Source organism: Salvelinus alpinus, chromosome 5, assembly GCF_045679555.1.
Source record: "Salvelinus alpinus chromosome 5, SLU_Salpinus.1, whole genome shotgun sequence".
Lineage (NCBI taxonomy): Eukaryota > Metazoa > Chordata > Actinopteri > Salmoniformes > Salmonidae > Salvelinus > Salvelinus alpinus.
In genome coordinates, this window is record NC_092090.1 from 33,917,603 (window position 1) to 33,944,067 (window position 26,465).

The window sequence follows — 26,465 nt, forward strand, 5'->3', positions numbered from 1 at the left end:
TTTTGCCCTACACAGCTGATTTAAAATCATCAAAGCTTGATGGTGAGTTAGTTCTTTAAATCAGCTGTGTTGTGCTAGGGCAAAACCAAAATGTGCACCCAGGTGGGCCCCAGGACTGAGTTTGGGGAAACCCTGCTCTAGATATGGGGTATTCAACTCTTACCCTATGAGGGCTGGAGCCTGCTGGTTTTCTGTTCTACCTGATAATTAGTTGCACCCATCTGGTGTCCCTAGTCTAAATCAGTCCCTGATTAGGGGGGGTGCAGTGGTACTGGCTTTGATGTGTTGAGTTAAAGGGCTCTAGAAACTCCAAATACATTTTACTGAGAAAGGACGTGTTTTGGGGGGGGCAGGCCCACTGAGAAACTGAGCTACTCTTGAACATATAGTCCCTTATCCTATTTGAGCCCATATCAAACACAAGACAAAATGGCCTACTTAAAACCTCTATGGGATCACTGTCCCTAAACCGGGATGATTGTTGCTCAATATGCGATAATATGACTAGAAAAAGTTGTAACAGCCAACTTTCCGGGACACAGACATGTATGGGCAGAAAGCTTAAATTCTTGTTAGTCTAACTGCATTGTCCAATTTATAGTAGTTATTACAACAAAATGATTTTGATGATTTTAAATCAAACTATGCTGTTTAAGAATAGTGCACAACAAAACACTTATCACGGCAACTGGGTTGATACATTCACCTCTGAAGGTAAATAATGTACTTACACTACCTTTCACACATCTAGATTACTGAATGTATGATCCATGTATGACATTCCTGGGAGTGTGTAAACAAACATATTTTTTTAGTAACATGACAAAAAAATACTATGTACTTAAATGTATAAATTTACCAATTCGGCAAACTCCTGGCAGATTTAATGTAAAATATTGTGTAGTGAGGTAATTCCTAACTGGATCAATCTGAAACTTTGCATACACTCCTGCCATCTTGTGGACAAAATTTAAATTACATCTAGGCTCCTCTTAATGTATGGCCTTTCTCTTGCATTTCAAAGAATACAAAAAACATGCGTTTTTATCTTTTACCAGATCTGTGTTATTCTCCTACATTCATTTCACAGTTCCACAAACTTCAGTGTTTCTTTTCAAATGGTATCAAGAATATGCATATTCTTACTTCAGGTCCTGAGCAACAGGCAGTTAGATTTGGGTATGTCATTTCAGGCCAAAATTTTAAAAAAACGGGTCCGATCCTTAAGAGGATTTATTAAACATATTATTGGACATGGTTTATATAGGCCTATTTCATACGTTCTGACATGTTTTAGATGTTTATTAAATCTTTGTCTATCCTAAGCGAGGACAGTATTTCTTGGCATGATCATCCATAAAAAGGTCATTTTTGAATGTTCAGTTTTATAACCCCAATTCTATATTTTTGTTCAACCACACTAATTGTCTCTGGCGCATTTGACCTCAAGAGAAGAGGCTCGCATTACAGACACTGCGCTAAAAGTGTTTAATCCTTTATTAGGAATTAGAATACACATTTTAATAGGATCTCTGAGTTAATGAACACCACGTATTTATATTTCATAACCGGCAGCAGTTTGTTTGCTAAATCCGTTCTGTGCATTTCACAGCCCTTCGTTAGCACCTATTTTTTAATCAAGCTACTTTTAGCTCATGGATAAAGTTTCAGGTGGACACGGGAGCGGTGATGGACGCGAAGGGGCAGGTAGAGATGTTCGCTTAGCACGCTATGTAAGTGGACCACTACTTGGCAAAGCGTAAAAGGAATCTGAAGTAGGGAAGCAAGAACGGATACAGGGGGGACGACAAAATTGCTTTGACAAAGACCGGTGTTTGATTTTGGTTACAGGAATGTCAAAAAACTAAGGATGATTGGCATAACTATTGCATTTGCAGTGAGCCTGGATAATAGGCCTAAAAGTTAATCTTTTTCTGAATCCACTGGATAGTTAGCATTTTTGTGGACTTCTCAAGCTACTTTTCCCCTATACTTCGAGAATGCTGCTAAGAATGCAAATATTTTTTGCTCTAAGCATCCTAGGTAAGTAAGTTAGGCTACTTGCATTCTGCTAACTTTTATACGATTAAAATTATAAAGCGAACTTACATATGTTTGAGGCATGATATGTATTTGTTTTTTAGTGTTAATGTTTTTATTCTTCAGCTTAAATGTAGGATACTAGTTGGTGTATTTTATTTTATTTTATTATAGGGATGGTTTGCGACGCCGCAAGACCAGTGCGCTCATTGTCACGCGCTGTATCAAGAAAAGGTCCCGCAGACGCCAGCAAGTTTGACAGAAACATAGAAGAATTGATAGAGCGAATACACGATTTATCCAACGAAAATCACAACGTTGATGCCAATGCCAGGGCCGGCATCAGCGCAGACGAAATTTTAGAGGACCCAAATGTCAGGACAGGTGGCACCGTGTTAGAGGGCATTGACTTGAGCGCTTATTATGGCGTTCTGGGCAAGGTATTTGCCATGTATAGACCACTAATAGAAGATGGGTTTATAGAAAACCTCCCTAAAACGTTTGTGTGCATTTTGTCTGGGAGAATGGACTGTGGCTTGGAGGCAGAATTGACAAAGACTGTATCACTTGAGCTTGGCAAACCGCTACTGTCGCTTCTATCATCTTTCAAATCTCAGACATGCACAAGAAGCAGTACAAGTTCAGAACCATCACTTTTTCAAAGATCCTACCTCAGAGTAGACGATTCCACAGTAGAACAATTCAGTGCTTTTCAGGAGATAATGACTGCTTTGTCACGTCTTTCCTTATCTGATAAAGTTATGTCTGCTTGGACTGGTCTAATAGACATGACATTTCCTGCGATAGTGACACATGGTTCAGAATTCATATTGACGTTTCTCCAAACCCCAATGGATTATGTAAAAATAGCACTGCAATTTGGAATTGCAATGCCCGCTCTGGACCAAAATGAACAATGTCAGCAAGGTTTGTCAGTTTTTTGTTTTCTACTTGCACTTTCTTTATGTTAAGTTATGAATGTAATGTATACAGTTTTTAGACACTGTTTGTATTGTACATTTGCAGTATTTTATGTAATGTGTATTTAATGCCCTGCCTTTTTTGTATAGGGGATCTAAAGCAGCTCCTGATGTGGTAAGCTGACAATGATGTGTGGAACCTTTCCTCTGTGAAACCTTTCATGTGATACCCTGAGATAAACATCATGGAAATGTTATGATGGATTCATTCTTATATTTCTTTCCACTGACAGACGAATATGACCTCCCATATCCTTTCTAACTGACTGTTTTATTCAGGGGTATACGTCACAATGTGAGCTGGTCCTTTGGTGACTCCATCTTGGATATGTTCCTGGCTCCAGAATCAACGCTGTGCAGCTACCCAGGCCCAGACTGCCAGAGCCTCCCCACAGTCTCCTTCAGCCGTACCCTCAAAGCGGTAGAGGACAACCCCACTGCCCTGCTGAGGTGTGACCACGACAACCTAGCCCGTTTCAACGACACCCTGTGCGCTGACATCATCACAGTGGGCCTACAGAGCTCCTCAACACTTTCCACTTTCTGCAACGCTCTGAGCATCCTGAACCCCACTGAGGTGGAACAGGTGTGGAGTAACACCTGTCGTGTTATCCAGGCTCTACTGTTGCCCGTCCTGGAGGACAGGTCTGACTGCAGTGGGGACATCCCGGCCCCGCCTCCCCCAGGCCCACGGGTCTCAAGATCGCTCAGCCTCAGCCAGCTGCTGTGCAACTACGGCAACTGGACCAATGCTAGTGACGTGGACGCAGGCCTGGTGACACTGTGTAGTGAAAATGACAGGCAAGAATTCATCCTAGCGGTGTGCAGCAATATCCAGCTAATGCAGGCATTGATGAACAACAATCCTAACAATAGCTGGCTGTGGAATTTCTGTGTGAACTCCTCTGATGGATACATGGTGAGTCAGTTCTGTAGGTATCAGACCTGGACGGCGGAGACAGTCGACCCAACCATGGTGGCCGTCTGCTGGGACCAGGACAAGGAGAGGCTGATGATCCTCCTCTGTCAGAACCTGGACTTGTTCACTGTTGTGTTTTCCCATGTTGACAACAACTGGCTGCAGCTGAACTGTACAGAGGCCCCGACACAGCCAGATATAAACTCTCTGGTGGCTGCTTCCTGCCAGTACTCAGAATGGCAAAACGTGATGGAAATCACCATAGAGATGATATCCATGTGCATCCAGAATGATGACAAGGGTTTTGTACTGGAGGTGTGCGCCAATGCCACATTTCTGAATGAACTGCTCCATAATAGTGCTACTGTATGGGTTGGAGAATACTGCACTGTCTCCCTTAACTCTCCACCCACCAACCTGCCTGTGGTGTTCAGCATCCCAGACTGGTGCAACTATGATAAGTGGAGCAAGGTGCTGGTGGACCCGTCAATGGTGGAGCTCTGCTGGCGACACGACCAGATGGGTTTTAATAAGAACGTGTGCTGCAACATGCCCCTGTTTGAGAAGCTCACTTTAGAGCCCCAGAACGAGTGGCTCATGTCTGTCTGTGTCGACAAGGAGACCAAGGACATCCTGCCCCAGGTGTGCCGATACTCTGACTGGAACAAGCCCATCATTGTAGACATGACTGACCTGGCTCTCTGTGCTGAGCTGGACTCTCTGAACTTCACTCAGAAGGTGTGCACCAACACCACGGTGCTCCAGAACCTGCTAGCCAACCCTGACAATACATGGCTGTTGGCGTATTGTGCGAACCACACTGGCCCCGGCGGTGGAGGGGGACAGGGAGGAGGCCTGATGGGGTTTAAGCCAGTAGAACAATGCCAGTACCACAGCTGGGCAGCGGCACTTCCTGACACCTCTCTCCTGAACCTGTGCTGGGACTACGACCAGGCCAACTTTGTCTCATCCATCTGCACCAACACTGGCCTCCTCTCCCTGCTCACCAAGGAGCCCTACAGCCTGTGGGTGGGCACGCTCTGTACCACCTACACCAACTACACCAAAGGAAACAGCCAGGGCAAAACCAACAGCACCTCCACAGACTCCCAGCCCTGCCTGGTCAGAGACATTGTGAGGAGGCTGAACTGGACTTGTAGTGCAGACTTCAGCCCAGCCTGTCAGCCAGGCTCCAGTCAGACGCAGGCTCTGCAGCTGCTTTTGCGCTGCGGGGTGAAGGTCCTGCAGCATCGCTTGGAGGGGCTCCTGACCACACACATGGCCTCTGTGGTGGACCAGGCCACCAGTGTGACCGTGGTGCTGTTGGTGGCCCTGGAGGAGAGCCAGATGATGTCCCTACGTGTGACTGAAAACATCCGCTTCAATGTGCTGAAATCTGTGGTGCTCTATCTAGAGAAGGAGACCAACTTTGACAACAAGAGGGTCCTGCTGCAGTGCTTTGGGGTAGGTGGGCTGGGCAGACTTGATCTGCAGATAAAGAATTCCAACATTGTGTGTATTGTAAACTGCTACATTGAACAGTCCTGAATGAATGGTGGTCATCTATACATTTCCCTCAGGTCACAAACCTGTTTTCTGCTGTTTTGGCTTTTTAACTGATTCATGTCTAAGGACATTTATATCGGACCCATTCTAGTTTAGTGGAAATGTCATATGACTAACTTAGAATCCGTTTTTTAAATTTTTTTGAGGTAACTAATCATCTATATCAATTACCATGAGGGCTATTGTTGTGTCAACAGACGGTGTACACAGTTTCACACATGTCATTGATAGTGGACATTAAATCTCTTCCCCTGGATGAGATTAACTGACATTGATGTGATTGAATGACAATCCAACGCTAATCTCTAATCACTTGTGTTTATTATTGTTGATACTGTGTTGTTGCTGTTGTCCATCTTGATATTTTTTTTCTTTAACCATTCAAATGATAAGCTTGAAGATTTGTTTGTCCGTAACAGAAAGTACTGACCAGTTTGATGCAAACAGGAAGACATGGGAACAGTGATGGATTTTTCCTCATCAAGGTGACAGAAGTAGGACTGATACTTATTTGGTCCTGTTACATTTGTGACTGGTGATTTAGTTACTAACAAATACACGCCCCTACGTATTTATTTGGACAGTGAAGCTAAAATGTTTAATTTTGCTCTATACTCCAGCATTTTGGATTTGAGATCAAATGTTTAATATGAGGCGACAGTACATAATGTCCCCTTTTTTATTTGAGGTATTTTCATACATACTGTTTTACCGTTCAGAAATAAAAGCACTTGATGTATCTAGTTCCTCATTTGATGACAAAAGTTTAGTGTTTGGTCCCATATTCCTAGCACGCAATGAGTAGCATCATGGTAGAATCCACATTAATGCAGAAGTGTTCAGAAACATATATTCTTATTGACAATAAAGCTGACTCCAAAATGACACAATAAATTATTTACCACTCATTTCTATTGGGCACAACATAATCTGAAACACAACGAAAACAAAATGCAGATGCACCCAACAAGTGTGTAAAGTCAAAAGCTTGATGTTGTCATAGCGTGGAAAAAATATGGCACCAAATACTAAACTTTTGTCAAAATGTAATATGACCCCACCATCGAAAGGTGAGACTCACGAACACATGTTTTGCTCTAAGACGCCCACAAGCTTCACATCACTCGTCTGAAGGTAACCCGGTGCCAGTTTAAAAATGAATGATAATAATTTCCTGAGCTTTCTTATCTCTCAGATATAGGACAAACACTTCAAAACATACTTCCTTTTGATAAACTATTTGACTCTGTTTTGTGGGGTATGAATATGTTATTCAATGTGTTTCTATGGGCTAATAGCAGTGAGGCCAAATTTAATGTTTCATCAAATGTTTTTTCAATACTTTTTTGGGATACCTACAGGGGTTCTAAAATTCTAAATCAAATAGCTCAATGATCCTTGGTATGACCATCTTAAAACAATTCCATAAGTTAGCTTTGTAGACACCCAGCCCCAGGCACTTAGACCATAAGTGAATTTGTCCAAATACTTATGACACCTTCAAATGGGGGGACTAGATACAGAGTGCTTTCATTTCTAAACAGTAAAACAGATATGTATGAAAATACCCTCAAATAAAAGGTGACATTCTGTACTGTCGCCTCATAAAATATCTCAAATGCTGGAGTGTAGAGCCAAAGTAAAAAAAAAAAAATACCCGCACTGTCCAAATAAATACGTAGGGGAGTGTAACTCTTAAGACATGTCTGGAGATGTCTCAAGGCGTGGTGATGGCTAGGTATGAGTTTTTGTAATGTAGAGATTTTAAGTTCATTTATAATTTATTGTTACTTGGTGACATTTTTTGTTATGATATTCTTGTCTGGCTTATGGGTGCTTGGTTTTAGTATGTGGTGTGATTCTGTTACAGGAGTATTTCCGTATCCCTCTGGCCAATCTGAGGGCAGTGCTGAGTGCAGTGGACATCACCACAGTCAGACAGATACTGCAGTACTTCAGCAGGAACCAGGGAACATTGCAGGTAATATAACACACTTCATATCAGTTGTCCTCTTAGACAGGTCTTCCATGGAAAATACTAAGATCACTTGACCTCAATGGGACAACCTGGTTGAATACGTTTGATAAAATAATTAAGTAAAATGTAGCGAAACCGCTCTATGTTCACACAAGATAATCACTTAATCCCGCTCTCTGTCCTAGTTTACAGATGACTACCTAGGCACCATGGTATCTGTGCTTTTCCAGACCCACTTGGTCAGGGACGGGAGCCTCTTTCCTGAACTGGTACCCCTACTTGCCCTGGTCAACCCTGCAGACATCCAGTCACTGCCCCCCTTACAGACCAACCTCATTGTGTAAGTTAAGCAGGCTTCTGATACAAGTCATCATGAGTCATGATGTCCTTGTGTGTTGGTCTCTGCATTATAGATGTACGTATAGTACTGAATGGCTATAGAATCAAAGGTAATGGACTTAGGCAGTTAATTACCCCCTCTATTCAGACACAAACAGACTCACAATATTGGAGTCTTTATCTATTTAAACTACTGCTTTGGCCTTAATTTAAATTGGGTCATTTGAGTCTCTGAAAGAGATGTGCTTTCTCAGTCATGTTTTGCTCTCTGCTTTTTGTTCAGGTTAACAAGTATGTCCTACATTCCTCTATGCTCTCTCTCTCTATCTTCAGGAGAAATACCATCAACAGCAACATCAGGAGCCTGTCTGTGGAGCAGCGCAGGGCCTTTGGGAGGTGGTACAGCCGAGCCCTCAGCTCCCTCAACATGACAGCCGGCGGCCCCTCCTTCATCAGGGACACTGGTAACCTGATCGTCTACCTGCCCTTTCAGAGCTTCCAGCACCTCTCACCTGCTCAGGTAACAGACACGACACCTCTCTGTGAAACCAGAGCCTCCCCAGCCACAGCCAGGCAGTTGTCAGTGGTCTCCATTGTGTCAGTGGTTGTGGCCGTAGCCAATGTTCAATAAGTAAACATCGGAATGCATCAATTAAGAATGGCTATGTGAAGAATAGTGAGTGATCTTTCAACGCTTAAAATGTGAATATGATCGTTGCATGTAAAGTCAGGTCCAAAATGATTGGCGCCCTTGATAAAGATGGGCAAAAAAGACTGTATAAATTAAATAATACAAATACTGAGTTATATTGTATACAGAATTTGTATTTATTTTATACTAATACAATTGCTCAAAGAAAGAGATTTTGTTTAATAAGTAATACTTTTCTTTCTCAAAAATAGAGATCAAAATTATTGGCACCCCTGTTTTCAGAACCTTTCAATGCCTAACCTTGGATAATGGCATTGAGCCTTTTTTCTCAAATATTTTATGAGATAGAAGAACACATTGGGAGGTGATCTTAGACCATTCCTCCATACAGAATCTTTCCAGGTCCTTGATATCCTTTGTTTTCAATTATGGACTGCCCTCTTCAATTCAAACCTCAGGTTTTCAATGGGGTTCATCAGGAGACTGAGATGGCCATTGCAAAATGTTGATTTTGTGGTCAATTAACCATTTCTTTGTGGATTTTGATGTGTGCTTTGGGTTATTGTCTTGCTCACAGATCCACTTGTGGCCAAGTTTCAATTCCTGGCAGAGGCAACTAGGTTTTTGGCTTAGATGTCCTGGTCACTGGCCTCCCGCAGCTCCCGCAATAATTGGAGGAAATTAACTTTAAAAATGCAAAATATAATGATATTAGCTTTAAAACTGCAAAAAAAATATCTAATGTGCCCCATGGCAAAATGTGTTGAATTGGAGGAAGTTAGCTGTTTTCCCTCATAACAAATCCTCAGACCTTGCTGAGCGCCCCGCAAAACTGCGGTACGACACTGGTTCTGGTACTGGGTTAAGTTTATTAAGTCGTTGACCTTAAAGGCCCAGTGCAGTTAAAACTCATGTTTTTTTTGCCATATTGTATAACAGCTGATGAAACTTACACTGTAAAAGTGTGAAAACGTGATCCATGTTAGTTCCTGATAGTTGCTGTTTGAAAATGGGGTTACATTTTACCCCCCTTTTTGAGAAAAAAAATATAGTACTATTATAAACAATCTATTTCTCTGAGCAATTGTACTAGTATAAAATAATATATACCGTTATATACACTACCGTTCAAAAGTTTGGGGTCACTTAGAAATGTCCTTGTTTTCCATGAAAACATACATTAAATTAGTTGCAAAATGAATAGGAAATATAGTCAAGACGTTGACAAGTTACAAATAATGATTTTTAATTGAAATAATAATTGTGTCCTTCAAACTTTGCTTTTGTCAAAGAATCCTCCTTTTGCAGCAATTACAGCCTTGCAGACCTTTGGCATTCTAGTTGTCAATTTGTTGAGGTAATCTGAAGAGATTTTACCCCATGCTTCCTGAAGCACCTCTCACAAGTTGGATTGGCTTGATGGGCAGTTCCTACGTACCATATGGTCAAGCTGCTCCCACAACAGCTCAATAGGGTTGAGATCCAGTGACTGTGCTGGCCACATTATAGACAGAATACCAGCTGACTGCTTCTTCCCTAAATAGTTCTTGCATAGTTTGGAGCTGTGCTTTGGGTCATTGTCCTGTTGTAGGAGGAAATTGGCTCCAATTAAGCGCCGTCCACAGGGTATGGCATGGCGTTGCAAAATGGAGTGATAGCCTTCCTTCTTCAAGATCCCTTTTACCCTGTACAAATCTCCCACTTTACCACCACCAAACCATCCCCAGACCATCACATTGCCTCCACCATGCTTGACAGATGGCGTCAAGCACTCCCCCAGCATCTTTTCATTTTTTCTGCATCTCACAAATGTTCTTCTCTGTGATCTGAACACCTCAAACTTAGATTTGTCTGTCCTTAACACTTTTATCAAATCTTCCTCTGTCTAGTGTCTATGTTCTTTTGCCCATCTTAATCTTTTCTTTTTATTGGCCAGTCTGAGATGTGGCTTTTTCTTTGCAACTCTGCCTAGAAGGCCAGCATCCCGGAGTCGCCTCTTCACTGTTGACATTGAGACTGGTGTTTTGCGGGTACTATTTAATGAAGCTGACAGTTGAGGACTTGTGAGGCGTCTGTTTCTCAAACTAGACACTCCAATGTACTTGTCCTCTTGCTCAGTTGTGCACCGGGGCCTCCCACTCCTCTTTTTATTATGGTTAGTACCAGTTTGAGCTGTTTTGTGAAGGTAGTAGTACACAGCGTTGTACGAGATCTTCAGTTTTTTGGCAATTTCTCGCATGGAAAAGCCTTAATTTCTCAGAACAAGAATAGACTGACAAGTTTCAGAAGAAAGTTATTTGTTTCTGGCCATTTTGAGCCTGTAATCGAACCCACATGCTGATGCTCGAGATACTCAACTAGTCTAAAGAAGGCCAGTTTTATTTATTCTTTAATCAGAACAACAGTTTTCAGCTGTGCTAACATAATTGCAAAAGGGTTTTCTAATGATCAATTAGCCTTTTAAAATGATAAACTTGGATTAGCTAACACAATGTGCCATTGGAACACAGGAGTGATGGTTGCTGATAATGGGCCTCTGTACACCTATGTAGATATTCCATAAAAAATATGCCATCTCCAGCTACAATAGTCATTTACAACATTAACAATGTCTACACTGTATTTCTGATCAACAAAAAACTTTCAAAAACAAGGCCATTTCTAAGTGATCCCAAACTTTTGAACGGTAGTGTGTATGTGTGTATATGTGTATGTATATATATATACACACACAAACTTTTTTTAATACAATAAAGCTCTTTTTTAAAATTATTATTTATTTTATCAAGTATTTGTTGCTCATCAAGGGTGACAATAATTTTGGACCTGACTGTATGTGTAAGGGGATGAGGTTGTACTGTGCAAAATTGTATGTGTATACAGTACAAAACAGTATATGTTTAGGCCAATAGGTTTTCATTGTCTTAATTTAAAACGGTATACAGTATGTTTTAATTATTGTGCACTGTCATTTTTAACCAGAGTTGGGTGGTGTTTCTTCTCTCCTAGCTGTTGGCTGGAATGGATGTGTTGCTGATGAACACCCTAAGCCACCTACAACAGCAGTTTGTGGCTGAGAGCCTCATAAGGACCTTCAGAAATCTAACAGTGGAACAATTCAGGAGGTCAGTGTCACAATATTTGATCGATGGTTGGTCATGTATCCTGTCTTACAGAAACATTCGGTTTCAAACATTAATCTGATTTGAGTGTATGCGTTTTCAAGAAATTACTTTCCGTAGTCCTATGAAACGCAACATTCTGGTAGACACTGAAGTAACCAACTGTTTGGGATCAAAAAGTATCGTTGGATATGCTTGAGTAATTATCATCTTTGTATCCCTAGGCTTGGCAACCTGACGTGTCTGTCAGACCCAAAGGACCTGCAGGTTTACAGAAACACAGAGGCCTTCTCTGTGATTCAGGACAACATTAGGGCATGTGTTGCCCAGGGCCTCAGGGGCCCCAGTGACATGGTAAGTGGAGCTGTCACAGACAGAACTACTTTCTTTTTCACCGTAAAGTTGAAGGTGAAACTCATATGGGTATGAGTGAAGTAGACTAATCTATGGGTTTAATTTCTTGTTTGCACTTTGTCTTGATTCCTGTGTAAATACACTGCTCAAAAAAATAAAGGGAACACTAAAATAACACATCCTAGATCTGAATGAATGAAATATTCTTATTAAATACTTTTTTCTTTACATAGTTGATTGTGCTGACAACAAAATCACACAAAAATGATCAATCGAAATCAAATTTATCAACCCACGGAGGTCTGGATTTGGAGTCACACTCAAAATTAAAGTGGAAAACCACACTACAGGCTGATCCAACTTTGATGTAATGTCCTTAAAACAAGTCAAAATGAGGCTCAGTAGTGTGTGTGGCCTCCACGTGCCTGTATGACCTCCCTACAACGCCTGGGCATGCTCCTGATGAGGTGGCGGATGGTCTCCTGAGGGATCTCCTCCCAGACCTTGACTAAAGCATCCGCCAACTCCTGGACAGTCTGTGGTGCAACGTGGCTTTGGTGGATGTAGCGAGATATGATGTCCCAGATGTGCTCAATTGGATTCAGGTCTGGGGAACGGGCGGGCCAGTCCATAGCATCAATGCCTTCCTCTTGCAGGAACTGCTGACACACTCCAGCCACATGAGGTCTAGCATTGTCTTGCATTAGGAGGAACCCAGGGCCAACCGCACCAGCATATGGTCTCACAAGGGGTCTGAGGATCTCATCTCGGTACCTAATGGCAGTCAGGCTACCTCTGGCGAGCACATGGAGAGCTGTGCGGCCCCCCAAAGAAATGCCACCCCACACCATGACTGACCCACCGCCAAACCGGTCATGCTGGAGGATGTTGCAGGCAGCAGAACGTTCTCCACGGCGTCTCCAGACTCTGTCACATCTGTCACGTGCTCAGTGTGAACCTGCTTTCATCTGTGAAGAGCACAGGGCGCCAGTGGCGAATTTGCCAATCTTGGTGTTCTCTGGCAAATGCCAAACGTCCTGCACGGTGTTGGGCTGTAAGCACAACCCCCACCTGTGGACGTCGGGCCCTCATACCACCCTCATGGAGTCTGTTTCTGTCCGTTTGAACAGACACATGCACATTTGTGGCCTGCTGGAGGTCATTTTGCAGGGCTCTGGCAGTGCTCCTCCTGATCCTCCTTGCACAAAGGCGGAGGTAGCGGTCCTGCTGCTGGGTTGTTGCCCTACTACGGCCTCCTCCACGTCTCCTGATGTACTGACCTGTCTCCTGGTAGCGCCTCCATGCTCTGGACACTACGCTGACAGACACAGCAAACCTTCTTGCCACAGCTCGCATTGATGAGCTGCACTACCTGAGCCACTTGTGTGGGTTGTAGACTCCGTCTCATGCTACCACTAGAGTGAAAGCACCGCCAGCATTCAAAAGTGACCAAAACATCAGCCAGGAAGCATAGGAACTGAGAAGTGGTCTGTGGTCACCACCGGCAGAACCACTCTTTTATTGGGGGTGTCTTGCTAATTGCCTATAATTTCCACCTGTTGTCTATTCCATTTGCACAACAGCATGTGAAATTTATTGTCAATCAGTGTTTCTTCCTAAGTGGACAGTTTGATTTCACAGAAGTGTGATTGACTTGGAGTTACATTGTGTTGTTTAAGTGTTCCCTTTATTTTTTTGAGCAGTGTATGTGTGTGTGTGTTATGCTTGTGACCATCCCTCTTCAGATCTCCAGCTTGTTCCTGAATGGGAGTGAGCTTCAGTCTCCTGGCTCTCTCTCCGCCGGCCGAGTGTTACAGCTGGCTTCCTTCTTGCCCTGGCTGGGTGTGGACTTCCTGCAGAAGCTCAGCCAATCCCAGCTCAGCCCTGCGCTGACAGCCCTGGCCTCTGTGCCCTTCACTCCTGCACAGGTAGAAGATCATCATCAGCCGTCACAAGCATCCTCTCATCAGAGAGAGAGCTCTAATGGAGCACCTTCTGTTTGGTTTTCATACCTGATTGGGTTTTCTCAGTGCTGCCCGGCTCCAGTAACAGAGGGTGGGGATGATTATGGGGTCAGAATGGGGGTTGGTTAGTAGGGGCTTTGTGACAGCTGACAAGCAGCCAGTTTGCAGCAGTCTGACCCCAGATGAGGTGAGGGGGGTTCTGGAGGTGCCTTGACCCTTTGATTACAGACGCACAACCAGCCCCACATTTTCAATGTGTGCCTCACGGCTGCTGCCTGCCATGTGCCATAAGGGGCCTTAGTCAATGGAATGGTAGGGTGGGGAAACAAAAGCAGAAAATAAAGCATTTGTTTTTGTCTTGAGCCCAGCGGGCTTTTCTTCATTTTCCCAAGTAGTTTCCATTTTCATAATATAGATGTTAATAAAACAGAGTTGAGACCAGTCATAATGATTTGTTCCATCTCCTTTTTGTGATGTCATTCTAGGCCAGTGTAATTGTGGACAAAGTGTCTCTAAACAACAGTGTAAGTATTATTTCAGTTTTTGAAGGACATGCCTTTCTGTTGCAGAAAGGGATTGTCAACAGGGTTGTGTATTGTCTCAGATATGGTATGCTAGATGTTTCAGAGTGTCTCTGTTTCAGTCTAATGCTTCTGTGCATAGTAATGGTCCATTCTGAGCCAGCTGGCCCAAAGCCTAGTGCAGCCTGGCCAGGGGTGACTCAAGGACAAATACTATCACCATGGCAAACCACACAACCCTGTCAAGATGTGTGTTTTCTACTTCATTATACACCAGATGACACTCTCTTCCTGTATTATCTTAGTATCTAATGGCTGTATAGTGTTTCAAAGAACAAGACCAATTTGTCAAAGGTATCTTTTGTATCTAGTTTCATTTAACAGATGATTTTTGCATTATTAAGTGTTTGAATGATGAGTTAGAAATAGACTATCCCTCTTTCTTTCTCCATATCTTCCTTCTACATTCCCTGCCCCCCCCCCCCCCCCCCTACTCTTTCATATCCCCAACCTTCCCTTCTCTCTCTCTCTCTCCTGCTCACTCCCTCTCCCTCTCTCCCTCCTTGTGTCCCTTCTAGCTGGCTCTGCCGGGGCAGCTGCAGAAGCTGGGCTCTCTGGTGAGTGGGGTGAAGGTTGAGACTCTGTGGAACTTGCCCTCTGACATCCTGCTGTCCTCTCTGCCTGATATCGCCCTGCACACGCCCGGCCTCAACCCCTCACAGGCCAACACCATCACCACCAAACTATGGGTACGGCCTTAGAGGGACTCACCAACACTGACACCCATCCTCACAAACAGCGACATGCTCACTCATACTAAATGAAGACAATCGACAAGGTACACAGTAACATGGCTTCGGCCGAACGCTGCTACTCTTGGCTCAGTGGGAGGTATGTTTACAAGGCTCTGTGAGTATGCATGTATGACCATAACCATTGGAGAGGGAACAGAGTGGAGGAGAGCAAGGTGGAGTGTGTAGGGGGACCGCAGCTGGCATGCCCAGGTGTACCCAGGCTCCTTGCCCTGCCTGGCAGTCAGATGGGGTGATGTGGCCCTGTGCCAGCTGGAGCTGTATGCTCCATAAGGACCAGAACCAGGGATAGACTGACACACTGGGCAGGCTCAGTATTGGGCTGTTTCTTAGAGAGGAGGTGCCAACTATGCATGAATTAGGTCACTCTGACACATTTGTAATTACTCCTCTTTTGTTTGCCTGAGTTATTTTTTATGGTTTGTGAACATGTATTTACATTCCACCAACATATTGTGTGTACCGCTCAGAAGCCCATTTAGTCACCATTGAAATCCACTTTATAGCTGCGTGTTTATCTTTTGAATTAGTGTTGTTTAGTCACTATACTCTATGTCTGTGTTGTGTTGACCTTTGTCCAGGACTCACCAGAGGTGACTGGCTGGTTGGATAAGGTGGAGCCTCTGCTCCCCAGCACCCCTCTACTCAGTGTGCTGACCAGGGCTAGTCTGCTGTTGACCAACAGGACCTTGGCAGGAAGACAAGCCTGGAACACTCAGCAGGTAACATCTATGAGCTGACTCATGTCCTCTCTGCTCCAGCAATACCTGTAACCTGCAAGTCATTTTCAAGGGGATACAATTCATGCATATCAGTATAGGAGCATCTACCTATCCCTAAATACTTTGTGATTTTATTCACCCAATGATATTTAGAGATTTGAAAAGGATTTCCAAGTGTGTGGCTAAAGATGTCAGCATGCTACGCAATGTGGGTCTCTCCTCTGTCATGCAGAGGTGTGTATGACACGGTCTTGATTAGATGTTAAATAATTAACCGTCAGTGGAGAGGTCGGCCTGTTGTATAACCCCTGCCCTGACTGTTTAAATAGGCTATTCTATGTTCTGAACACACACAGCGTATCTGTGACTGTCAACACACACACACACACACCAGGTCCCAGCTATCACAATGAGGTGGTGTGTCAGACGCACTGATGGCCCTCTCCCTCCTGCTAGCCTAGCGCTGGTCTGGTCTGTTTCACCACACTGGCCATGAAAGCTGCCCTATAATCCCCTGTCTGTTGCTACTAATGGGCCTGAGGGCGGCCTGCCAGCACCATTAAATCACAGCTCGCAAATCCTGCATGTTAATGCGCACTATGTGAAGTGGCAAAGCACAACAACACTGTGCTACTGAATTTACTACACACCTCAAAACTGTATTCCAAAACTGCCAATCACCTCTATAGCACTGTGGGGTATTCTCTCTCTGGCTGTCTCTACGTGTGTTGGGAGATGGTTTGTGATCAATACTAATGATCGCTTCTGGTTTCTTTTCCCAGGCTAAAACTCTTTTTAAAGAAGCAGTGAAGACCATGCCCAATCTTTCCACTGAGACGTTTCTGTGAGTGCATGTCTATGTCAACATGGCTGCAGTGGATTTATTACTAACCTCTTGTGAATGTGCTCCCATTCATATTTGTAATTTATTTTGTCTCTCTGGTTATACAGTGCCCTTGGAAGCATTGCTCGAGGTGTAAGCTGCACAGCCCTGCGACAGCTCTTCCGGGACAAGCCAACATTTTCCTCAATGCGGAGTGTCCTTGCATTCATGAATAAGCAGTCTGTTCCTCTCCATTCCTCACTGGTAGATGAGCAAATACTTAACCATATTCCTTTGAGCCAGTTAATTGAGTTAACAGTGGAACCATGCCAGATGTCAGGTATAAAGATAGCTGTTATATAAGCGTAATTGACGACCCTCATGATTTTGTCTTGACTTACAGAAAAAGTGCATCATCGAGGAGCTGTACTACTTTGACTTCTTCTCTGAGCTGCTGGGAGAGTTTGGCGCGCAGATCGCTCTGGCCCTGCCGTGAGTCGGTCTTACTGCCATTAATCCTCACTACAGATGGTTTGAACATCAACAATGCATCACTGTCAACGTTGTGTGTGTGTCCCTGTGTGTGTGTGTGTGTGTGTGTGTGTGTGTGTTCCTGTGTGTCCTGTGTGTGTGTGTGTGTGTGTGTGTCCGTGTGTGTGTGTCCCTGTGTGTGTGTGTGTCACTGTGTGTGTTTGTCACTGTGTGTGTGTTTGCATGCTTGTGAGTGTATGCATTTGTAGGGTGAGCACTATTAAGAAGTTCCCTGCCGACATGATGGACACTCTCAGGAAGATAATTGTGAAGGACTCCCATCACTTCCTGCTCCTACCCAGTACAAAACAGGATATTCTGGTGGACAAGATGGTGCAGAGACTTGTCAGTACCCTCTCCTGTACCCCATTACTGCTAACACATTCAGCATGGGGTTTAACTTTGGTGTCTTCGTTTTTAAATCTTTATGTTGAAAATTATTTACAGGTATAAGTTGAAAATGTTCTCCCCCAGGGCATGTACACGGGGGAGTTCACTGAGGATGAGTTCCGTTCACTGGGCATCATGGCGACCTATGTAGTGGATGAGGTGTTTGTGCAGCTGGTGCGGAGCTTCTTTGTGGAGAGCCTGGAGTTCCTCCGGGAGTTCTGCTATAACAGCAGCAAGAGGGACATCGTCGCACAGATCCTACAGGAGCCAGGCACTTTCGGGTACTGTAGCACCCTCTTAAACAACCACCCCACATTACAGCACACACCCCATTTAACCTTTCGTTATAACTCCTCTGTCTCCTCACGTCACATGAAAAATGAGCCTTTGTGTGTGCTCTTAGCCCCGTTCAGAACTGGACCCCTGAGACACTCAATCAAGTGGACAGATTCTTATTCTTCCTTCCCAAAGAGACGCTGCAGCAGATTCCCCAGGTACGTTTCCTGCTCTACTTTTCCCTCAGTCTTTAACACATCCATTTCCATTATTTATTCAAGGTTAGTTCCTTTGCAATTGATTTGACCATTGTCATGATTCATTTATTTGGGTGTCCTTAAAGTTATTGAGAGGTGTTACAATTGCTACACGACACCAGGAATCAGGAAAGGATGGATTTGTAAAAGAATCCTGCAGGTGTCCACTGACAGGACTCCTAGAGGTGTCAGGTGCTATGCTGCCCTCGTCTGTTGGCCCCTAGTCAGGCTGTGTGTGTATGTCCTCAGGCCCTGATGACCCCGGGGCGTATAGAGAGGCTGTTTCTGAGTCAGCGCCGGTGGGAGTCGGGTGCTGTTGGGGCCCTCTGCATTCAGGGCCGGGACCAGGTTGAACAGACACAGCTGTTTGAGAGGCAGCAGTTTGTTCTTCAGAACTTCCTGGGTTTTCTCAAAGTGGGGCAGGTCACACGTGAGTGCCACTCTCTCACATTGAGACTTCTGTCTTACTCCCCAACCTTACTGCCAAAACAGATGAACATAAGACTCTTTTGTGAAATGTTTACATACATTTCCCTCTGTACAGTATTACCATCTGTTTTTGTCCATTTGTCTCTGCCCAGCTCCTGCATTGATGCCCACATGTGAAAAGCTGCATGCAACACAGCCTTCAGCCTGGAGCACAGACAGCTTGACAGGCATGTCGTCTGCCACCTTCAGCTGTAGTCTAGAGCTCTTTGGCCAGGACCCCTTCTTTTCATCATACCAACAGAAACTACTCCTCCAGAAAACTAAAGAGGTACATATTTTAACAAGAAACATCACTGTAGTTCCTATGTAGAAATCAACTTGTACCATATGCAAAATGGGTCCAGTGTGTGATTGATCCGTCTTCTGTTGCTGCTCTGGTTGCATTAACTAACAGAGGCTGTGTCTTTGTTCTTTTTCTCTGTGTTGTCTGTAGATCTATGGAGCGGCCCGCTCCTTCTCCTCGTCTGTGATTACACAGCTGGGTCGTATAGCCTCCCAGCTTTCAGTGGCAGAGCTGAGTGTGATCCGGCTGTCTGAGCTGAGCACCATCTCTGCACTGGGGGCAGTCAGCACCTGGAACAGCAGACAGGTAGCTAACAATCAGTCTGACAATCTGGTTAAATGTTTTCTGTTTCTATGTGTGTAGTCTGTGTAGTCCTGATGTTTTTGAATGTCGGTAACACTTTACTTGACACCTGGTGTCATAACATTTTAAGAACAAAAATAGGTGACATGTTTGTGAATCCTGAGCGGTCATAATCATGTCATAATATGTCATAACGGCTGACATAACTTGTCATAACAATCTCATGACCCATATATTTACACCTGTTGTGACATATATTGCATTATTTTATGGCTGGTTATGACACCTTCATAAGAGTGTCAAACCCCATATTTATTCAAATTAGTTTTTTCCCTGCCAAGAAGTTTTATTTCAGGTTGAAAGTTTTTCTTAAATCCTTTGTTGTTGCAATGAATTCTTTACGGTCATGTTTTTTTTTCATATTTGAAATAACTTGTAGAAAATGCACTTTATGACACTGTCAAGAAGCATTATGACCGTCCATAATCATATAAGGCAAATAGGCCTATCACGTACATGCCTTTATATCAGTCATCAGTAAAAAAAGAGGGTGTCTTGTCCTCCTCCTGAAATCTGCTCCTGCGTTCATCCCAGTCATCTGCAACAGAGCATTGGGGTAGGTGCATGTCTGACATCAATGTGTGCGTAATTAGAATGATAATTTAATATGGTCAATTTCGATAAAAAAAAATATATAACATAAACATACTGTTGACATGTAGGTTATGGTGTAATGGAATGTATTGCCTTGTGTGGTAGGTTTTGTGCATTTTGACACTCTTATGTAGGTGTCATAACCAGCCATAAAATAACGCAATGTATGTCACAACAGGTCTAAATATGTCATGACAGTGTTATGACTATATTATGACAGGTTATGTCAGCTGTTATGACACACAGTATTATTGCATTGTTATGACCGTATCATAACGCTTTTTGACTAAGTGTCAAGTAAAGTGTTATCTGAATGTCTTACCTGCTTTGGTGTGCCCTTGTGTGTTTGTGGTGCCTTTTGCAATCCTTGTCTCTCCTGTCCCAGCTGGCTGTGCTGTCCTCCTCTGTGCTCAACTCCACCCAGGTGGGTCCTAGTCAGCTGGACTCCAGCACCCTGGTGGCTATGGGACACATACTGTGTGGGATCAAGGACTCAGACATGCGCTCCCTGAATGCAGTGGAGTTCAGGTGAGATTAGAGACCTACTCAAATCAGTGAGAGGGACCCACTTGAGAGAGGGAGTGTTCACATTTACACATTTTTCATGTGAAACCTCCCATTATGTGTCTTCTTAGCCTTTATCTAATCTGTTTCTCCCTCCTGTCATTCTACATGCTGTAACCAATGATGTACTGTATATGGGGCATTCTATAAGTAATGAGGCCAACATTGGATCAACATTTCAAAATGGTTTGAAACAAAAATTAAAAAGGATTTTCATGCAGTTCCACATGTGTACTTAAAGGAATAAAAGTAAATGTATGCAAATTGTCCCATAACTCCACCTATAGAACAACATAGGCCCTTTATGCAGGGTTCATACAGACATTGGCAAGTAAAATTCAAGAACATTCAGGGACTTTTTCAAGCACTTAATTGTAGTTTTCAAGGACCTCAATGTTAATGTAGAATTTATATAATTGTACATGTAGGGCCTAATATAGAACTTCCCCCAAAAGGCATGCAAGAAGTGTCAAAAAACTAAGCCATTACCACTAGGAATAATGCAGCCTATGTGGCTGACGCAGGCACACAATAAATCCATGAATAGCGGTATCATTAATCTCATCATCGCTGTTTTTATGATGAGAAAGTGACCAAAAACCAAAGTTCCCTTTTCAATGGAAGGATTTATATGGAAAGTCAAATTGGGGCGGGGCAGAACAATTTTTGGGGGCCTTGCTACAGAATGCCATATCGGTCTGCTGATACAGGACTAGTAAAGGCTCAGTGCACTACTTTTGTGAGAATATTTTATGAATATTTATTTTCAATTCTTATTTTTCAGGGGGTGCCGCAGCACCCTCAGCACCCTCACTTCCTGAGGCTATGATGCCTCAGGAATCTGAGCTCCATGTTCAAGTAGGCTCCTTCAAGCCCTTTGTATTGTTTACAATTGCAGGTCTAACATGGGAAAACAAAATGTATTTGTCATGTTATTTCTTTCCAAGATCATTGTGAATAAGCCCACTAGACTATGTAATTTGGTGTCATTATATCCAGAATCATTCATAGGAATAGCGTTGGGTGTTGTGCAATAGTCTATCCTACACAATTGCGCACAGTAGACTTGGCTTCCAATCTGAGGCACAAAAACATATGAAAACATGAACTGTACCTTGATGCTTTCTCTGTTAAATCTAACAGACAACAAACAGATGATCAACATCAATTTGCTAGAGATCGTGGATCCAGGCTCAACTGTCTTCACTGGCGTAACGAATGTGACACAAATATTCTGGACATTTCTCACAAACACCTTTTTTCCAGCACTTGGTCAGTTGCATCGCATGCGCTATTGCTATAGCTGTTCATCACTTGACTGTCATTTGGAAAATTCCTTCCTGGATCTGATGATGATGTGTGAAAATATCATGGCGTAACTAGTCAGCTGGACACCAAATGTGCATCCAACAAGTATTGTGCATAATTACTGAAGAACCCATATGAATGATCGTATCAAATTAGGTTTTAAGTATCTAGGTAAGGTGAATCTTTCGGGTTAGAAGCCTTTCGATTTTGTAATGCATACATTATTTTGGATTTGTGTGCCCATGAAAACTGTTTTCACCTGCAACATAAGGAGATACTAAATGTTACACTGCATTTCTGAGATCTCTATACAAAAAACTAGCCAACAGCTAGATACAGGGTTCAAGTTCAATGTCTAATTTAACTGATTAATGCTTCATATATAATATAACAACAACTTATACTGCCATAAATGCAAGGACAGAAAAGTCATGTTTTATGTCACACTATTTTGGATAAATCAGTCAAGACACCAACCATGATAAAAGGTTAAACATACAGTAGGTTTTAAATAAACTGAATTGTATTGAATATATCTATTTATTGCTGATGATATGTATTGGCCAATGAGCGCGCTTTGAAGCCACAGATCGGCCATATTAGCACTCCCCAGAAGAATCAGTCTTCCTTAGGAATGAATGGAATTCTAAAGTATTTCAATGAAATGTTTCATGGACAAAATTACATGTATTTTTGTTGTTGATGTGGGGACAGCAACATTTAGTATTTTCTAAAATGTATACTTTAATGGATAAAAAACTATATATATATTTTTTTTAATGTTAAGCTCACATACTATAATTTAAAAGTATGCATTAAGGTGTCTGTAATAGAATAAACATGGCAAAAATAAACATAGACATTAAATGCATTTCTATAACTTCCAAAACATTTTTTACTATGATGGGAGTACCAAGATGGGGATGCGGTGGCTTCAAAACACTGCCCTCTGTCAATCATCTAGTGTATATGTAACATATGTTAATCGTACTCTCCTTGCTTTGTGTTTTGTTCAAAGAAATCACCCCAGCCAGTGGTCCCAGTTGAGCCTTATTTATTATATGTTGTTAAATAGGAAACAGCACCTTAATTGTGCAGGGCTTAATGATGTTGATGGCTGTCGATGGTAAAAATCCCTTGCATCACATTTTCATACTGGGCATAAACAAAGTACAATACAAAATATAACGTGTAAATACCTGTAATTAAATAGGGAACAGCATGTTAGTTGTGCAGGGCTTAATTATGTTGATGGCTGTTGATGGTAAAATCTGTAGCATGAAAACAACTGTGTGCTTATGTGACCATTACATCGGTGCATGCTAGCTAAAACACTTATATACACCAATCACATACCAAAGCACATCCCAGAAAGTCCCTCAATCCCTAACAGGTACCATATACGCACACATGTATAAATCAGCAATGTACAGCAAACTTGTACACATTGTAAAATATAAGAATAGAATACAGTCTTCAGAACTCGACCTACCCCTTGCATCACATTTTCATACTGGGGAGACCTGACGTTCGCGATCTCCCCCTATCTGCAAGCGGGGCCAATAACTACACGCCTTATTGTCATCGGAATTGAACCAATCAATAAGAATGCGTGAACATTAAATACACATTTCCTACAAGGCAAGTGGAAACAACCAACCCTGTTACATATATCTAAATAATTGTCTGTAACTCACCTCTCCCCCCTCCTGGCTGCAGTAAGGCAGTTCTGTGGCTGGGCCGTCTGCGGCTGTCCTGTTCAGAAGAGCAGCAACAGGCTTTAACGGGACTGCTGAGCCATAGCCTGGCTTTTGGACCCATAAGCTCCTGGGGCCCTGAGGTCTTCATTGAGGTTGGAGCACTGTCAGGTACATGACAGGCCTTTTGTTGTTTTGCTACTACAAATTTGACTACTGCCTGAAATTAGTTTCAACCTCTTACAATCTGCAGCTGGCCTCCCAGATATGGCCATGTCTTCTTTGGTGAAGGAGCAGATTGAAGGATTAACACCTCTGGCTGTGTCCCTCATCCGGGCAGACAAGTTTGCTGTAAGTGTGAGGATTCAAAATGCCTATGATTTCTCAATGTTTTGTATTGCCCCCTATCAAATTGTTGTGTTCATGTGAATTATCCGTGTCTCCTCAGGTCGTGTTTGACCCAGCCCAGATCAGCATGTTCTCCTATGAACAGGCCAAAGCGGTGACTGAAGCCCAGCGCTTGCTTTTGTCCCCTGTGCAGCTGACAGCTATGTCTATGGTGCTGACCGTCTGGGATGACAAACCTGTTGACTTCCGTGGTAATTAACTTTCACCTGCTGAAATGTTTCAAGTGTACACCATTTCCCTAGATGATTTTCATTTGTGTGGCGGCCTCGGGAAACCCTTCATATCGTGAAATGTTTATTTTTTAAAAAGCTACCTTGAACAAATACAAAGTAGATGCAGGTAGTGAAGGCCTGGTAAGTTTTTTTTATAAAGTCTAGCTAATACGTTGTGTGCTTAACTAGCTAACTAACTAGCGTAATATACTGTATATTGCTTTCTCCTCATTGAAGATGCTCTCATCTCTCCATCCATGATGAAGTGACAGAAGATCATAAAATAATTATTGATTACCTGTAATTCAAATAATGGTTGATTACCGGTAATTCAGAGCATACTGGCAGGTTTGCTCAAAGTAATGACAACTATCTAAATCAAACAACAAGCAATATCACTATTTATCTGAGAAGTCAGCTTCAACGATGATTGATGAAATATATTTAAATTTGATGATTGACTAACTACAAAAAGGAAAGAATGCTACAATGACAGGAGCCCAATCCAATGTACACCCCTTCTCCCCCAAAAGAAAAGCAGTGGGGATTGGTATAACTGTGTTGGTAGATAATTCATCTACATACACCTATCCTATTTTACATATTTGAGGGGAGTGAAGGTGAGTGGCCAGGGCTATCAGAAATTGGATGCAGCTCAAAATGACAGATAATGACAGCAAGATGCCTCTTGCTTCCACCAAGTTTTAGAATAGGATCTCAATTGCTTTGTTACTTAAAATCAAAATAATTCTGAACTGCTGAAATTACTGCAATACTGTTTATATATTTTGATCCCTTTTCATGTCATTTTGGCAGCTAATAGGACCTACCCACTGATCAAACAACATCGGAAGAAAGTGTGAACTACTTTTATGAACGTTTGCTCCGGCGTAGACTACAGCTACTTATACACAAATGAAAATGGGAAATTAACTATTTTACTTAAGTAATCATACAATATGTTTTACATTAGAATAAAGTAAAGGGTTTAAAGTATCCAAAACAACCAAAATCTCAATTTTCAACTAGGTGCTTTTTCCCAATAATGAGGGCGTGATATCCGATGGGTTTTCGTAGTCCACTTTACATGTTTCACTGAAGCTGACATTGTCTTGATCTTAGCAGAGTGTAATTAAATGAGATGCGTATTATGTCAGTACATACTTTCAGCATGTATATTTTGTAACTTTGAGTCTGAATAAAAAGAGGAATCAGGATCTAGTTGAAGAAGGACAGCTCAAGCAAAGGTTTGAGGGAGTGTTGGATATAGGATGCTTGTATTGTTGATGTTGAGTTTGTCTCCATACAGTTAGTGTTGCTTTTGTGTTTGTGTGTCCCCATGCAGGCAGGTCACCAGGGCTGGCACTGTGCCCTAGTCCTCTCTGTCACCTTCTGGGACTGCTGATGGTGCTGTTAGTTTCTGCTCTGTAATGGCCTCCCCTTCTGATGGATAACCTCCTCACTCCCAATGGGCCATGAGGACTCTCTCCCACACAACTACCATGTTAAACAATAAGTGTAATATATTTGAGTAGCCCTGCAGGCTATTGTAATGTATGATTTGATAATGGGTGGATATTTATTTCTATCAGCAAATCATATCAAATTGGTCACACACATATTTAAGAGATTGTATTACGGGTGTAGCGAAATGCTTGTGTATTTCAGCATTTTATTGCGCATTGCTGAGTTGTAGTCGTCAGTTTAGGCTGACAATTATTTTGTTAGGTTTAAGGTTGAATAAAATCTTATTTTATTGCTTAAATGTAATTGTTTTAAATGGAAAGAGAATAGTAATCATGTGGTTCTATCTCAAAGTGCAGTGATGTTTTCTATTATTTGACCATTATTATGTTTTTAAATCCTTGTCTATCTGTAAAGTATTTCGTCAACAATTTACATGGTGTACTTTATAAAGGGTCTGTTAATGGTTTATAAGTAGCCCAGTAGACTCCTTTCTAAAGTTGTGTTAAGTGTTACCAATATTTCTGTAACACAAAAATAATCTAGCCTATATAACACTCTCATTGCAAATTTTTTTGGGGTATTTATTCCATGTATTGTAATTGCTGTGAGTTGTGTTTTGTGTGAATACTCAGGCATAAATATGTTGCTAATAAAGAACTTCTACATTGTATTCCTTTTAATTTGATATTTTTGTAATCAAAATGTTTAACTGAAAAATATGTTTAATATCGAGCTGTCAGTCATCTCACAACTTAATCTAAGTTTCATAAACAAATTGGCAGGGTTGTGATGTTAAAATGACAGATTGTGCCTTTAATTAAATATTTAATATTA

The 26,465-nt window shown here is 42.4% G+C and overlaps 1 protein-coding gene across 1 annotated transcript; it reads left to right on the forward strand.

The window, feature by feature from the left end:
* Nucleotides 1–1,450: 1,450 nt before the first annotated feature.
* Nucleotides 1,451–26,301, forward strand: strc1 (stereocilin 1). Its single transcript, XM_071401506.1, has 28 exons — nucleotides 1,451–2,043; nucleotides 2,215–2,967; nucleotides 3,111–3,135; nucleotides 3,300–5,403; nucleotides 5,925–5,990; nucleotides 7,376–7,486; nucleotides 7,669–7,823; nucleotides 8,156–8,342; nucleotides 11,484–11,599; nucleotides 11,821–11,950; nucleotides 13,696–13,878; nucleotides 14,400–14,438; nucleotides 15,014–15,184; nucleotides 15,829–15,969; nucleotides 16,752–16,813; nucleotides 16,921–17,056; nucleotides 17,196–17,284; nucleotides 17,533–17,668; nucleotides 17,798–17,994; nucleotides 18,117–18,207; nucleotides 18,496–18,676; nucleotides 18,828–19,003; nucleotides 19,169–19,324; nucleotides 20,361–20,503; nucleotides 23,567–23,715; nucleotides 23,798–23,895; nucleotides 23,993–24,143; nucleotides 25,510–26,301. The coding sequence occupies exons 1-28, from the start codon at nucleotides 2,001–2,003 to the stop codon at nucleotides 25,593–25,595; spliced, it is 6,075 nt and encodes a 2,024-aa protein (XP_071257607.1). The 5' UTR covers nucleotides 1,451–2,000; the 3' UTR covers nucleotides 25,596–26,301.
* Nucleotides 26,302–26,465: the final 164 nt, after the last annotated feature.

Bases quoted from the DNA above. Each gene is read 5' to 3' on its own strand.
- strc1 (XM_071401506.1), top strand. From the start codon at position 2,001: ATGCTGCTAAGAATGCAAATATTTTTTGCTCTAAGCATCCTAG. The intron at 7,487-7,668 runs GTAATATAACAC...TCTCTGTCCTAG, and splicing joins GGAACCAGGGAACATTGCAG to TTTACAGATGACTACCTAGG. The intron at 23,716-23,797 runs GTACATGACAGG...TACAATCTGCAG, and splicing joins TGAGGTTGGAGCACTGTCAG to CTGGCCTCCCAGATATGGCC.